Consider the following 17,441-nt stretch of genomic DNA (forward strand, 5'->3'; position numbering starts at 1 on the left):
TGATTCCACCACCTGAGAGGTCCGTGACATGGTGGTTCCTGCAGCTCCAAGCCACTGGGAGATCCATGCCTTGTGCAGATACCCCAGATCCAGCCACACCGCAAAGCCTTGGTCCCCTGGTTCCAAGAGTATGACAACGCTTACATCGTTCAGTGCTGGAGCCTCCTGGTAATCGGCGCTGATGGTCTTGCGGGAGGGACCACGGATCTGTCATTGGGGCCCATCACTGCACTCACATTGATGGGAGGGGGGATCTGTCGGGGGCCACAATATGCTACCCTTTCTCTGAAACGATTTTGCCTTTGCAGAGCAGGTGTTATTGTGGGTGGGTGAAGTCATGGAGGCCGCACATGGCCAAGGTGGGTGGAGTCATAATGCCCACATGGTTATGATAGTCATAGTGGACACATTTGTTATATAACCCCTGCCTAGCTGGGAGGGAAGGGAGAAAGGGTGGCAAGGTATAAATGTGAGGGGGGTGTTTTTTATGGGGGTGGAGAGTAGGAATGGCTAAAATGTTTTAAATTGAGGCTCTGACCAATAATACAGCATTGACCAGAAAAGTATTACTGATTTTAGTGCGGTTTTAAAGCAGTGTAATTATATTTACATAAAAATGGACTGTCATTAATTAACCACTTCAGCCCTCAGTCGTGTTTCACTTTATGTATCCAAGCAATTTTCACCTCCCATTCATTCGCCTATAACTTTATCACTACTTATCACAATGAACTGATCTATATCTTGTTTTTTTCACCACCAATTAGGCTTTCTTTGGGTGGTACATTTTGCTAAGAGCTACTTTAGGGCCCTTTTCCACTAGCAATCGCTAGCGTTCACGCTGAACGCTAGCGATTGCTGAATCGAAAAAGCTAAAAATGTACCGGCGATTTCCCGACGTTTGCGGCCGCGATTTTGCTATGTTATGCACTGCATAGCAAAATCGTGGCAAAAGTCGCTCCGCGGCGCGATCGCGATCAAGTAAAAAACGAATCGCGGTAGTGGAAATTACCTACCGCGATTCCTATGTTAAAAAGCAAACCGTAGCGATTTTAAAATCACTAGCGGTTTGCGGTTTTGCGATTAAGCAGTCGCAAACGCCGTAGTGGAAAAGGGCCCTTACTGTAAATGCATTTTAACAGGAAGAATAAGAAAAAAACGGAAACAATTCATTATTTCTCAGTTTTTGGCCATTATAGTTTTAAAATAATACATGCCTTCATAATTAAAACCCAAATATTATATTTGCCTAATAGTTCCAGTTATTACACCGTTTAAATTATGTCCCTATCACAATGTATGGCGACAATATTTTATTTGGAAATAAAAGTGCATTTTTTCCGTTTTGCATCCATCACTATTTACAAGCTTATAATAATAAAAAAAATAAAAATAGAAATATTTATTTTTACATGAATATTTAAAAAGTTTAGACCCATAGGTAAATATTTACATTTTTTTATTGTAATGTTTTTATTTGTTGTTGGGTTTTTTTTTTTTTAATTAAACATTTTATTTGAGTATTTTTGGGAGGGTGGGATGTAAATAGTAATTTTTTCATGTAAATATGTGTTTTTTTTTAATGTAGATGTAGTTTTACTATATGGCCACAAGATGGCAATGATGGGTTTGTTTACATTACGTCACTCTAAGCGTAACATGTACGCTTAGAGGGACGCAGGAGGCAGAAAGAGCGAGGCTTCCGAGACAAGCCGCTGCTTTTTCTGCTGGGGAAAGGGATCAGTGACCAGGCACCATGTCTCGATTCACTGATTCCCTGGCTAACGAACCTCGGCCAGGAGCATGCGTGCACGCGCGCGTTCGGCCACAGGAGTGTACATGTGGCCTTTTGGATGTATATTATACATCCAAAAGGCCAAAGTGGTTAAATTAAACTATCAGGATAAGGACAAAGTATTACCTTACGCTGTAGGCGACATGCCAGTGTTATAAATAGTGGATACATTCGTCATTGCCGGTATAATAAATTATTAAACGGGACATTCCAAGAAAGAAAACTTGTAACAAAAAAACCCCTCTGGTTGTACTCACCTCGGTAGGGGGAAGGCTCTAGATCCTAACAAGACTTCCCCCGTCCTCCTCTGTCCCAGCAATTCAGGGCTGTGACCCCCCGAACAGCTGCGAGGTAAATATTTACCTACCGCAAAATATTTACCCTTCGCAATCCTGTAGCAGGTGCAGTCGCAGCTCTGAAACCCAAGCCCGATTGTATTCGCTTTACTGCGCAGGCTCGTTTCCATTGCACCTGCGCAGGATCACGGTAGGTAAATATTGCCGCGCCTGCGCAGTAATTGTCAGGCTTTGTCGAGGAAGTTTTGGGGGAGCCAGCACTGCATTCCCCCAAGCTACAGAGGACAGGGAAGCCTCATTGGGACCCTGAGGCTTACCCCTCCTGAAGTAAGTATCTCCTAGAAGAAGATTTGTTTTGTTACAGGTTCTCTTTAAAGTAAAGCTACTTGGTGTTTTTTTTTTTTTTTTAACTTTTTAAAGTCCTGCCAAATTTTGCCACTGGGGTCTCTCGACTCTGTTGCCCCAACGGTTGGAGAGAGGATTTGCCAGAAACAGTCACTGTAACATGCTGCATCATACAGAAAAGCACCTTGCCCTGTCTATTCTATATTACTTGACTTGCTGTTATTTGGTACATAGAGCCATCTAGTGGATATCACAAAGATTGCAGAATAATACCGTTGAGACGTAAGGTTCATACATATGCACAATTCCCCTTCCATTTGTGTTGTCTGCCTGGGTCAAACCCGATCTTGCGGGTGACACTGCGATGCCCCAGTGCTGTTCAGGCATATCCCTAGGCAACAGCTGAGCTAAGCTTTCTGTGTCTATGGAGACGAAAAGGACAGCGGGAGGAGATAGGAGGAGAAAAATGGACTTGGCCAACGATTGTCTGGCGTGCCAGATCATTAAGCCTCCTCAGCATACCTCAGGGGACAGATGCACACATACTAGTCACACACTGTAGTCTGTGTATGAGGCTTTACACTCCTCAATAGAAAACACACTGTATGAGAAAAACACTGATTTCAGACGTGGCAAATTACTAAGGATGGTTGGTACTGCCAGTTGCTGTTGTACACTTTAAACAGGAACTCCAGCGTAAACAAACATACTGTCATTAAGTTACATTAGTTATGTTAATTAAAATAGATAGGTAATATAATCTCTTACCCGCCCTGTTTTAAATGAACAGGCAAATGTTTGTGATTTCATGATGGCAGCCATCTTTTTGGTTGAAAGGAGGTGACAGGGAGTATGAGACACAGTTCCAACCGTCCTGTGTGCTGATCACCCCTCCCAGTTGCTAGGCAACGTGAATAACAACATAGGAAATCCCATCATGCTCTGCACACCTTGAGGGGAAAAAAAATCCTGGGCTTTTTTTTTTTGATGGGTGGAGCTTAGCTAAAAATGCAGCTAAAAATGATGCTTTGGTAAGAAAAACAAAGTTCTGATGCTGTGAAACTGTTAAAGAAACACTAACCCTTTTCAGTGCTGCTGAGTAGATTTTTAGTCCGGAGGTTCACTTTAACCACTTCCCAACCACTGTTTTTTTTCCTCCTTAATCACTTCAGGACCACAGTGCTAAACCCACCTAAAGACCAGGCTATTTTTTACTAAAAGGGCCACTGCAGCTTTAAGGCCAAGCTGCAGGGCCGCACAACTCAGCACACTAGTGATTCCCCCCCCCCTTTTCTCCCCACGATCGCCCCCCAGTTGTTTATTTTTGCTAATATATTTATATTGTCACTTAATATATATAAAAAAAAAAACGTTGCTGTTGCCTCCCCCAGCAAGCCTCCCTTCCTCTCTCCCCCAACCAGCCTATCACTGCCGATCGCTCTTTAGTGCCCCAGGGGGACAACTGTGTCACACGGCTGTCCCCAGTACAGCGCTGCAGCTGATTGCAGCGCTGTACTGTGTAAATAGACAGCTATCACGCCGTCTAACAGTCGGAGACTGAAGAGGGGGCGGAGCTCCGTCACCCCAAAAAAGGAGATGCGCGCGTAGCCTGCGCACGATCTCCAGCAATAGCCGGCTCCAGGACCTGACGCCAATTGGTGCTACAAACACTGGTTCGCACGACAGCCTCTCTCACTTGCTGGGGCGCCCAAACCACCATGCGATACCCAGAGGGAAATGTGGGCGAGCCCTGGCTCTCTCACCTCCAGGGACTTCACCCCCATCACCTCTAAACTGAATGCAAACTGCAACACACACAATTGCTCACTACCAGTTCAGGCAATTTCCTACCTCTATCTGGCCAGCAGGCGCCAGTCAGCCAATCAGGTGCACGGTCATACACCCTTTGCCTGCCATACCGATCTAGCAGGATCTGCATAAATTAGCATTCAGGTGGGAGGCTTGGTTGGACGTAATCGTTGATTACATCTTTTACAGGGACCGCCGCGCGTAGGCATCTCCCACACAGTCCCCTCCCTAACCACTCACCCGTCAACCGCATCCTGGAAGCTGCAAAACAGAAATTTAAAATCACTAACACTGGTTCGCACGACAGCCAGGGGCCCCAGCCTCTCTCACTTGCTGGGGCCCCCAAAGCCAATTGGCGTTAGGCAGTCCTGGGGCTGTCTGCGTGGAGCGATCTTCAGGTAGTTAAAAACCAGAGCGAAATTCACATCACGCGCCTCCCATTTATTTGCCAATAACTTTATTGTTACTTATCACATCAACATCACCTATATCTTGTTTTATATGCAACAAATTAGGCTTTCTTTGGGTGGTACTTTTTGCTAAGAATTATTTGATTTTATAATAATGCATTTTAAAGGGAATAATAGAAAAAAAATCATTATTTCTCAGTTTTCAGCCATTATAGTTTTTTTTTTTTTAAATAAATTGTACCTCGATACATAAAACATACGCATTTGTCCTGGTTATTACAACGTTTAAATTGTGTCACTAGTACAATGTATGGCAACAAATATTTTATCTGGAAATTAATGTATACTTTTTAGCGTTTTGTGATTTTTAATACTATAACAATTATTACAAGCCATTATTTTCCAAATTAACAGTAATATACCCTCATGACATACATATCAAAGTCCATAGGGTAACTTTATTTATTTATTTTTTTTAACCACTTTACCCCCGCCCGTACGAATTTCTCCGTCCCTTTTTCCATCCTTTAACCCCCAGGGACGGAGAAATCCGTACTTTCCGCGCTCCCGCCGCTGCCCGCGCTGCCACTCGCTCTAGCGCGCATTCCCGCGGGTAAACCCGCCGCCGGCCGCTCGCCCGGAGATGGAGATGAGGGAACATTCATTCCCGTTCGTTGATCTAAGCCCCGCAATGATCCGCTGCTTTTCCGCTAAGCAGCGTGATCATTGTGAAAAAAAAACAACTTACCCAGCCTCCTACTACTTCCTCCAAGCGTCCGGAAGGACGCTTGGAGGTCGCATTAAACAAAAAGTTACTGGTGCCATCTTGTGGCCAAATAGTAAAACTACACCCTAAACATTTTTCACATACAAATGAATTAGTTATACACAAAAAATTAACTCATTACCTCCCACACTCCCCATTTTATTTTTTTTTGTAATGAAAAAAAAAATTAAAAAATTTACAATTAAAAAAAATACATAAATAGTTACCTTAGGGACTGAACTTTTTAAATATTTATGTCAGGAGGGTACAACACTGTTACTTTATAAACTATGGGCTAGTAATTAGGGATGGTCGCAAAACTGACAAAAAATGCATCTTTATTTCCTAATAAAATATTGGCACCAAACATTGTGATAGGGACATAATTTAAACGGTTTTATAACCAGGTCTAAAGGGCAAATACATTTCATGGGTTTTAATTACAGTAGCATGCATTATTTAAAAACTATAAAGGCCGAAAACTGAAAAATAATTAATTTTTTCCCACATTTTTCCTATTTTCCCATTAAAACACATTTAGAATAAAATAATTCTTGGCATAATGTCCCACCTAAAGAAAGCCTAATTGGTGGCGGAAAAAACAAGATATAGTTAATTTCATTGTGATAAGTAATGATAAAGTTATAGACAAATGAATGGAAGGAGCGCTGAAAGGTGAAAAATTGCTCTGGTGGTCAGGGGGTAAAACCCCTCAGTGAAGTGGTTAATGCTGTCTTTTTTTTTGTTTTTGTTTACAAGAGTTTTATTTTGGTAACTATAAGGTAGAGGTGTAAAGGGTTAACATTTTATAGAAATGTATTTATGTAAATATACATATGTATGTAAGAAAGTGTTAGGGTGCATTTTACCTTTTGGCTACAAGATGGCACTACACTGAACTTCAGTGTGCTTATAATGGAAGTACTGCTTACGTCAAAATTTACTGAATAAAAAGCTGCGTCTTGCGGGCGCGGATTTTTATTTACTACAGGCTCTGTGATCAGTTCTGAGAACAAGCTGTTCTCATTCCCTGATTACCGGACGGCGGCCGATCAGCGGCTCTGCGCTGCAGTGATTGGTAACGGTGAGGTAAACAAAGTAGGTACGTATATCTACCTCCCTGGTCGTGAATCGGTGTGCATGGGGGAGTAAATATATGATGTGGAAGTGGCAACAGGTTAAAATATACTGAATTCAGAGCTTCATATACATTTTTTTTGCAGACGGGTATAGCCAGAATTGGAAGCTCAACTGTACAAGCCTGCATGGTCCATGATATGTGGGGGGGAGGAACTCTAGAAGAGAGGGTCCACCAAGTCTTCCCCTCTCCCTCAAACTCATGTCAATACCATGGACAAGGAGCTTGTTCCCACCTCCAGTGCCCAGGAGGAGATGGGTGTACCTACCACCACGCCTGTAGGTGTAGGTTCCGAGGGGTAGTCATGGTGGCATCTTAGGGGTTGGGGGTTAACAATGGGACCCCCAGGTGTCTGCCTTTCCTGGGTAGAATGGGTATGTGGTACTTAAGTATCCCTTACCTATTTACAGCTTACAACTACACGGTAGTGACGGTAGTCATTGCCACCTCCTCATGGGCATCATGCAGGCTTGTACATCTCAGGGATGGTCCAGGCCTCAAATTCTGGCTATACCAGCCTGCATGGGTGACAAGGGGTTAGAGAAGCATAGGAGGGGGGACCTAACACTGTCTGTTTTCTTAAAATGCATATAAAACTAGGAACCGTATTAAAATGTACTGCAGGAAAATGTTATTTTTACTGAATTAAAAAAAAAATTCTTTGAACTTTTTCAAATCAATTTTCTGAAAAATTACAAATTCTCTTTACATTTTTGTACTTGTTCCCTCTTTCCCCCCTAACATATCTTGAAAAATTGATGATGTTAGCATGGACCTGTATGAGAGCTTTGCAACTGACCTCTAAAGTGTGCGTATTGACCTTAATGTAAATTCTGTTGGATTTGAAATTTGGCAATTACGACTATCCACCATTGCAAAATTTGGAATGCTGACCTCAATATTCACCTATTCTAATTTTTTTTTTTTTTTGGAGCAGATCGGACTACTTAGCAATAACAGCGGAGACTAAAGACAACTGCCTGGGGGTACAAACACAGGAGTAGCCGAATCTTCGAGACTCAGGGCAGCCAGGTAAGTGGTCACAAAATGGCATTTTAGCGATCAAAGTCCGTCCTCCATTCATAACCTAATCCTAACCTCACCTACCAAAAGTTGCTATCTTCTCTTCATAGCCTAGCCATAACCTCAGCTAACAGAAGTAACTATCCTCTTGTCATAGCCTATCCATAACCTAAGCTAACGGAAGTAATTATCCCCCACCATGGTGGGGAATGTATACAGATGAGTTTGTGGGGTCCCCCGTTAGACTTCCAACCAGAACACCTATCTGCGTGGAGATTATAGTGAGATGTGAAAGTTTGGGTAACCTTGTTAATCATCGTGATTTTCCTGTATAAATCCTTGGTTGTTACGATAAAAAATGTCGGGTAAATATATCATACAGGATACACACACAGTGATATTTGAGAAGTGAAATTAAGTTTACTGGATTTACAGAAAGTTTGCAATAATTGTTTAAACAAAATTAAGGAGATACGTAAATCTGGGCACCACAAAAAAGAAATGAAATCAATATTTAGTAGATCCTCCTTTTGCAGAAATTAAAGCCTCTAAACGCTTCCTGTAGGTTCCAATGAGAGTCTGGATTTTGATTGATGGTATTTTGGACCATTCCTCTTTACAAAACATCTCTAGTTCATTCAGGTTTGATGGCTTCCGAGCATGGACAGCTCTCTTTAACTCACACCACAGATTTTCCATTATATTCAGGTCTGGGGACTGAGATGGCCATTCCAGAACATTGTACTTGTTCCTCTGCATTAATTCCTTAGTGGATTTTGAGCAGTTTTTAGGGTTGTTGTCTTGTTGAAAGATCCAGCCCTGGCACAGCTTCAGCTTTGTCACTGATTCCTGGACATTGGTCTCCAGAGTCTGCTGATACTAGGTGGAATCCATGTGTCCCTCAACTTTGACAAGATTCCCAGTCCTTGCATTGGCCACACAGCCCCACAGCAGGATGGAACCACCACCATATTTTACTGTAGGTAGCAGGTGTTTTTCTTGGAATGCTGTGTTATTTTTCCTCCATGCATAACGTCCTTTGTTATGTCCAAATAACCTTATTCCAAAATGAAGCTGGCTTGGCCAAATGTGCTTTAGGATACCTCAAGTGGCTCTATTTGTGCTGTGGGCGGAGAAAAGACTTCCTCAGCATCACTCTCGCATACAGCATCTCTTTGTGTATAGTGCGCCTAATGGTTGAACGATGCACAGTGACTCCATCTGCAGCAAGATGATGTTGTTGGTCTTTGGTGCAGGTCTGTGGGTTGACTCTGACTGTTCTCACCATTCGTTGCTTCTGTCTTTTTGAGATTTTTCTTGGTCTGCCACTTCAAACCTTAGCTTGAACTGAGCCTGTGGTCTTCCATTTACTCAGTATGTTTCTAACTGTGGAAACAGACAGCTGAAATCTCTGAGACAACTTTCTGTATTCTTCCCCTAAACCATGATGGTGAACAATCTTTGTCTTCAGGTCATTTGAGAGTTGTTTTGAGACTCCCATGTTGCTACACTACAGAGAAAATTAAAAGAGGAGGGAAACGTACAATTAACCCCCTTAAATACTCTTTCTCATAATTGGATTCACCTTTGCCTGCAGGTCAGAGGTCACTGAGCTTACCAAGCCAATTTGAGTTCCAATAATTAGTTCTAAAGGTTTTGGAATCAATAAAATGGCTGACATTTTTTTATCGTAACAACCAACAATTTATACAGGAAAATCATGACGATTAACAAGGTTGCCGAAACTTTTGCAGCAGTTTATACATGAATAATATCTGTGACAGTGTTATATATGATGATGATGTCAAACTTTTAGTCATATATACATGTATAATAATAATGGTGATGATGTCATTGCTATATACTATAAAGAAAGAGTCTTGAACTGGCACCGTCTTGCAGTAAAAAGATTGGTATAGGACGGGGCCGCCTTTAGCCCCATTGCCGTCCCACTGCACTTTTCATCGAAGGTGTCCTCAAACAGGAAATAGTTTCTCCTCAGAACAACATCCAAAAGCCCAATCAAAAATAGTAAATAGTTTCTCCTCAGAACAATAACCAAAAGCCCAATCAAAAACAATCTCTGTTCATGAGAAACATCTGAACAGGTCAGAAGATAGTGTGAAACACCCTCCATACCCCTATCATGAGGGATGGAGGTGTAGAGTGATTCCACATCAAAAAATCTCATCATTAATGGTATCAGTTTTCCTTAATTACTCCAAGTATATTTGTGTGTCCCTCAAATAGGAAGGCAAGGAAATCACCATTGGTCTCAAAAGCCAATCCAAATAGGGAGCCATTGGAGAAAAAAAATGGAGTTCACTCCCGCAAAGATTGGTCATCCACGAGGGTCAATTAATTGTTTATAGACCTTTGGTAAAATGTAAAGAACTGGAGTGAGGGCTGATGCACACCAAAACCCGCTAGCAGATCCGCAAAATGCTAGCAGATTTTTAAACGCTTTTTTTTATTTTTATGAGGCGTTTTGCTAGCGTTTTGCGGATTGCTGCTGCGGTTTTCAGTATAGTAGATTTCATATATTGTTACAGTAAAGCTGTTACTGAACAGCTTCTGTAACAAAAACGCCTGCAAAACCGCTCTGAAGTGCCGTTTTTCAGAGCGGTTTGCGTTTTTCCAATACTTAACATTGAGGCAGAAACGCATCCGCAATCCAAAAAATGCCTCACCCAGGCATTTTTCGTTTCTGCAAAACGCCTGCCGCTCTGGTGTGCACCACCCCATTGAGATACATTGACCAAGCAGATCCGCAGCCGCAAGCGGATCTGAAAACGCCCAAAAAGCCGCTCGGTGTGCACCAGCCCTGACAGGAGCATTCTGAACTAAATAAGATGCTAGATCCTTGTCAGTGGTGTTCTTTCTAACTGCCTCGTCAAAATCTGATCAATCAACCTCTTTAAATCCCAGATAGGGTCCCTATCCAACTTCCGATAAACACTGCTATCATTCAACTAATGCAAAATCTCTGATTGCCCCCCCTGTTAGCTGGCTTGATCGTTAAGGGCTTGTTCACACCTAGAGCGCTTTTTCCCTTTTTTCAAGCACCGGCAATTTTGCAAATCGCCCTAAAAAGCTTGTGCAATGATTCCCTATGAGAGTGTTCACATCTGAGCGGCAGTTCGTTCCCGATCCGCTCAGCAAAGTGCTGCCTGTACCATTTTCTAAACGGTTTTTTCACAATGGAAGGTATAGGGAAAGTGCTTGAAAAAGCGCTTTTTATAGCGATTTCCCCAGCGCTTTTAAGAATAAATACATTCTGATACGCTCAGCAAAAGTGCTTAGAAAAGCGCTTTATCAAAAATGATAGCATGCAGTGGAGGAGGAAAAAAATTGCGCACACCGTCGCAAATCACTGGCGTCAGCAATTGCCATTTCAGATGTGAACAAGGCCTAAAGAAGTATATACAAAAAGGCTGGTTTGTTGTTTTGATGTTTAGTGGGTTAGCAAGCTTGAGAAAGAGAGGAGGCTCCTCTCGAAACGTCACATCGTTGCTGTCCTTTCCTGCAAGATGCCTTAAAATGGACCCAAATTAAAAATACAAGATGTCAGAAATAAAATCTATTTTCTAAATTATAATAATAAATAGCAGCCTTTTTTCAGCTGTATGATGACAAATATAAAATATTTTACATTTAGTGGAGGAACCCCTCCCTTCCTTTCATATTGTCGGGACAGAATCCAGCAGATAGGTGGAGTAGGAGGTGTCTGGCAAAGGAGGAATTGCTAATGGCTGCCCCCTGTATAACCCTAGTTATGGAAAGAGAAGGGTGAAAAGCATGCACTGAAATGCTCATAGGCTTGAAGGAGTGTTTATTTATCTTTGTATGTGTCAGAGTGGTGCAACCAAATATTTTGAATTAAAAAAATGTTTAGTTTGGGTCCGCTTTAATAAAAGTGCTGATATTTACTGCAAGGCGGTGACGGGTCGAGACTCCTTCTTTGCTACTTGTTTGGCAGAAATTCCACGATTAGAGCACGTCCCCATTTTATTTGGTTGGATGCTGCCTACACTTTGTTTTCTATTACTATATACTGTACATACTGTATGCAATAATAATGGCATTGTCTTCACTATATAAATGTATAATGATGATGATGTTAATACTTCATAAAAATGCATAGTGTTCATATTGATGATGTCAGCATTGTATACAATAATGGTGATGATGTCATCAGAAAGAACAGCTGCAGTTTGGATCTTGCGGACGATACCACAACCCACAATCTTCTTGTCTCTTCCGCAGCCGGGAGGATTGGACAATACCAGAGGCCTAGCGACACGGACTGGGTGGACCGAAAACTGTAATGGGTCACAGACGAGGCCACTTCTACCATCTAACCCTTTCACCCCCAAGGCTTTGTCAGTCCCCTAAAATTACGCTTTATTTATCGTTTCCTGACGCCCGATTAGAAGACGTGGAGGAGTCGTTTGCTGCATCTGATCCACCCGGGTCGTCCATATATGCAATCTTCCTTAGCTTCTTTGTTGCCCTCCCTCAGCAATCAAGGGGTTAAAGATGTTTACCCAGAATGCTTCCAGGAAAGCTCAGCTTGCGGTCATCGCTTGCCGCCTGTTTCGGGAGGGCGTGTTGGAGCTTTCAAGAGCACGGAGAAAGGAGCGGTTTCTATAGAAATGTTTTTCCTATCGTTTATTCATCATTAACAACATTTTTGAAGATCTTTTACTGGTCGGATATTGCTTCCCCCCCCCCTGAACTGCCTACGTTTCACGTAAAGGGCCCCTCAGTGAGCTGGGAAGCTGCCCTGCCATGTCCGTTTTAAGATACGACTCTCCTTTATCCCTTCATTCTAAATCCATTTTCCCACTAACCTCCCTCCTCGCCATTCTATAGCTACCTTCTCACTGCTACCGCTGATCACCTGCACCGATCCCCGGCCTGACATCTCCGGGCTATTCACTACTAGAGATGGTCGATGAGATGCAAATTATTCCAGCTAGCATGCATATTTTATAAACCTCCTTGCTGTGATCTTTGATTGGTCCAGTACCAAGCTATATACAATTTACATTCAGTAAACCCGAGACCATCCTTGGCAAAAAAATAGACCTTTACCCAGGTAAAGGGAAGCCTCTGGAACTTCCAGAGGCTTCCTGTGTCCTCCTCATCCCTACTGACACTGCCTTGGACCCTCCTGAAGATCGCGACCATGCACCTCTTCATGCATTAGCTTGGCCATGCTGCATCCACACGAATAGAGCCGCACCTGCACGGTTGCATGTGTACGTGTATAAGTGGCTCCGGCTTACTGCACAGACACGGCCATACTCGTGCAGTCACAATAGGCGGCAGTCGAGACCAGAGACTCCCAAGATATTGCACTGCCAAGTGTGCACCCTGCCTAAATATTCATTTCAGCTTCAATGATTGGAATCTGGCTGGCCACCCCTACTCACTGAAGATGGTTCCTTATTTCTAATCATTTTGAGCTGATGGAAAGTTTGGAGCTCGGCATTGGACAACAGAAATGCAGTAGCTGAGGGTTTTTGCTTGGTCCAATAACAGGCTCTAAAAAAATTTGCCCACAGCTAACATAGCATTTGTATACAAGTAGGGATGATTCCAAAAATTTGTATGGCACTTTTCTGCTGCAGCCACTATGCTCAAGGGGCCACCCAGCAATGTTAGGAAGTCTTACCTGAGGACTTCTTACTAAATAGGTACTGACCCTAGCCAGGATTCAAACCCAGGTCACCCGTGTCAAAGGCAGAGCCCTTAAAGGACACATCCGAGGACGTCATAAATAAATAAATCCACTTCCCTGGGGCTTCCTCCAGCCTGTCAGCCGTTCTGTGCCCTTGCCGCAGCTCCGCTCCATGCTGGTGGTCCGGGGTCCCCTCTGGCGCAAGATGCCGACTGCACCTGCGCGAGTGGCTCTCAGAGTTGTGCTGACATCATCTGAACTGTTCTGCACAGGCGCAGTAGTCTTGCGCAGAACAGCTGGGATGACGTCAGTGCAGGAGGATGCAGGAAGATGCCGACTTGGCGAGGTTGGCATTTGCATCGGAGGGGACTGGGAGCCAACGGAGCTGCAGCGAGGGCGCAGGTCGGCTGCCAGGGGCTAGAGGAAGCCCGAGGTAAGTGGATTTTTTTTTCTTATTTCCTCGGACCTTCCCTTTAACCAGTACATTATCCAGGGATGATTAGCACATTCATGTAATCAGGGTTCAAAGAAAAAACGGCACAGGGGATTGCTGCTAGTAGAATATCGGTAAAATTACCTATATTCTACTACTCAATTCCAATAGTAAAATATTGGTAACCAATATTTTACTATGACTTAGTAACCTAATGCTACTCTCACACATAACCCTCCCTCTACCCATGCCTAACCCTTAACCCTCCCTCCACCGATACCTAACCTTTAACCTGCACTCTATCGATATCTAACCCTTAACCCTCCATCTACTGATGCCTTATCCTTAACTCTCCCTCTACCGGTGCCTAACCCTTAACCCTCCATCTACTGACACTTAACCCTTAACCCTACCTCTACCGGTGCCTAACCCTTAACCCTCCCTCTACTGATACTTAACCCTTAACCCTCCCTCTACCGGTGCCTGAACCTTTAACCCTCCCTCTACTGGTGCCTAACCCTTAACCCTTCCTCTACCGAAACCTTACCCTTAACCCCCCCCCCCCCCCAGGTGGCTCCTAACACTTAACAGCCCCCATGTTATCTTAACCTACTTAGCCTTCACGCCTGCTATGTAATGCCGCAATTTGCATAGCGAGAACCCTCGGCACCCGCTATTTTATCATCAGCACCCAAATTTAAGCTCATTGTCACAAATTGCGCATTTTATAATGGGCATCTATGGTAGAGACAGAATTTGGGATCAGTAAATCAAAGCTTACTGCAGATGATCTGGATATTCCCGTGTGAATCGTGGTGGTTTGAGGGGACCCCGAATTCTCCCGATCGCTGATGAACTGAGTTAATATGCCCAATATAATAGAATTTATTGCTCACCAGCAGCCATTGGACCCTAAGGCCACTGCCAAGGTCCTAGGTAGTTGTCCGTTTTACCTTGTTGCTAATATGGCTTTGAAGGCATAGACTGATCACAGTCATATTTTCCACTGTGCTAATAGTCATTAAAATGACTGTTTATGGCAGCATAATCTGAGGAAGGAGGAGTCTAATGCAAGGGAGGGGCGTGTCATAAAATTGACATTGCCTTGTTAGCTAGGGATGGTCAATTAAATACTAATAACTTCAAGTTGAGGCAAATTTTGTGTAAATTTTAGCTAACTTTATGCAGTTTGGGACCGGTCCAAAATGAAATCAACCTCATCAGCTACTGCATTTGATTAGTCTCCAGTCTTAAAGTGTAACTGTCGGGCATAAAATCAAAAATCAATTCTTTATTTTTATCTGGTAATCAAGTAATAAGGATGCTAATCAGGCAATCCAAAAGTTAAAATCTCTGTTACTTTTCTTGTTTTTAAATGATCATTCCCCAGTTTACCTGACTCTTATTTGGTACGTTGCCGCACAAAGGAAGTTGCAGGGCATGCTGGGTTGTCCTTTTTTTGCTTCTGTACATTAGTTAAGTCTGAGGGGAAGTAAAGAAGCAAAAAAAGACAACCCAGCATGCCCTGCAACTTCCTTTACCTGACTCTTATTTGGTACGGCAATGTACCAAATAAGAGTCAGATAAACTGGGGAATGATCATTTATAAACAAGAAAAGTAATGGTGGCCATACATGGTACATTTCTATGTAATATAAGGGAACTGCCTAAATTATCCTTTCAGTATATTCACTTAATTTACCCTTATACTACATAGAAATGGTAAGATTGTATGAAAAAATTGTACCATGTATGGCCACCATTATAGAGATGTTAACTTTTGGATTGCCTGATTAGCATCCTTATTACTTGTTTACCAGATAAAAATAGACAATTGATTTTTTATTTCATGCCCGACAGTTACACTTTAAGCTGCATAAAATTAACATAACATTTGCATCAACTCACAAAATAATTAGCATTTTGCTAATTGCCTCTACTAGAGTTTTTTTTTTTTATAGTTTTCTTTTCTTTCTTTTTTTTGGGGGGGGGGGGGGGGAGGGGGGGGGTGTTATAGAATAGGAAAATGAACCTTTGCAAGGTTGTATTGCTGTCTTTGCTGCCCTCTTAAGAAAACAACCCTATTTCTTGGCCCGGAGATAACCCAGTCTCACAGCAGAACCTTCAGTAAATCCAGGAATGATGGGAAATCTTACAGAAAAGGCACATACAGCAACAAAGCCTTCTCCGCACTAGAAATATTAACTTAACAACTTAGTTTATGAGTAATATATATTTCTGCACTTCAAATGCGACACATCATTTTGAAAGTGTTGGTGTGATTGTACTTTAGTGAACTTAAACAATGGAGCTCTGAACAATAATGCAACCTACCTGTATTACTGATTTTAGCTCCTGTTTATAATACTGGCATGTCACCCCTGTATGATGTCACTCTGTGTCTGTATTAACAGTAAAGCTGTTGAATCTGTTATTATCTTCTTGAAAAAGTGTTATCACAGCTTGTAAAGTATTCCCTTCCATCCTGCTTGTTGCAAATTCTCTCTCTGCACTTCTTAGCAACCCTGTGCAGGACTTATTTGTACTTCACCAAACTCTGTGTCTATACTGACAGTAAAGTAGCTACAGTGTATGGTAATCCTTGCTAAAAGAAAAAAAATATGCTTCCAAAACACCTCCACTGTTTGTGATATACCGGTATTTCCTCCTATCCCTTCTTGTTTTGAAATGTCTTTCTGCACTTATCATCCTTGTGCAGATCTTCTCAGTACTTTAGCGAACTCTGGAAAGAGAAGTAAGGACAGAGTATGGTGGTCCTTGCCTCAGGTTCCCACCGCTTCAGAAGTGCTCGTTCCCTCCTCTCTTGCTGTATATTGTCACTCTGCACTCAGTATACTACCTATGCAGATTTTACCAATTGAAGATAAACCAATTGAAGTGATTAGGATATGCCAAAACTTTAAAATCAGTCGAGTGATTATTGATCACAGCCTCTGTTTAACCACTATTAAGTGCAAACACACTAACACTTGAAAAATATACTGATGAAAAAGGCACTTTTTTAAACTTAACTTTTGTTTAATAGTTTCAAGATTTTACTTAAAAATCCTAAATGTAGCAGTAAACAATATAATGCAAGGATGGTCCAACCTGAGGCTCAGTCTGCTCAACAACAAGTCCCAGAATGCTCCAGTCCGTCCGACTCCGATGAAACCGGCATGTTAAGTAGATTTTGCATGCCGCAGTCCAGGCGTATGTTTTTTTTTTTTTTTACCCCTTTTTTCCTACCTGCTGCATAATGCACTTAGCTTACTACTTGCAGTCCTGCTGAAATGTTGAAGACATTCTGCTCAGTGCTCTGGAACCTTAACCAGTCGATAGCCCTGCGTTTCTCAAAGCTTTAATCCGAACGGCTATGCTCACGCTGGCAATAAGGCATCGCGGGAGGAAGGATAGCGCAACGGCGGCCATTTTGACTCAGCTCAAGGACAAATACCGCTGGGAGACTTGGAACATTGCAACACTCCTGCCTTCTCTCTTGCCAACAGCAAACATGGCCGACAAGGTGAATGTCCGTCTGCTTGGGGCGGCCCAGCCGCTGTCTGTGCACTTAGAGGACGCTGAAGCCTGGGGGTGAAGGGGTTACAGGACTTTTTATCAAAGCATGTTATTTATTTTGTAATACAGAAATAAAGCAGATTAGATTATATTATGTATGAGCGAAGGAGGAAGATTTGACACAGTGTACTCTCTCTCTATCAGGCCTACATGTGAATATC

The 17,441-nt window shown here is 42.6% G+C and overlaps 1 protein-coding gene across 1 annotated transcript in view; it reads left to right on the plus strand.

Annotated features, from left to right (window-relative positions):
• SCN1B (sodium voltage-gated channel beta subunit 1) overlaps positions 1-14,990 on the plus strand; it is a 76,814-nt gene extending 61,824 nt beyond the window's left edge. The window contains exons 5-6 of the mRNA XM_068241927.1: positions 7,497-7,591; positions 11,849-14,990. Coding sequence (XP_068098028.1) covers positions 7,497-7,563 — 67 coding nt within the window. The 3' untranslated portion in view covers positions 7,564-7,591; positions 11,849-14,990. The remainder of the gene's footprint in view (positions 1-7,496; positions 7,592-11,848) is intronic.
• Positions 14,991-17,441: the final 2,451 nt, after the last annotated feature.

This window comes from Hyperolius riggenbachi, chromosome 6 (assembly GCF_040937935.1).
Source record: "Hyperolius riggenbachi isolate aHypRig1 chromosome 6, aHypRig1.pri, whole genome shotgun sequence".
NCBI lineage: Eukaryota > Metazoa > Chordata > Amphibia > Anura > Hyperoliidae > Hyperolius > Hyperolius riggenbachi.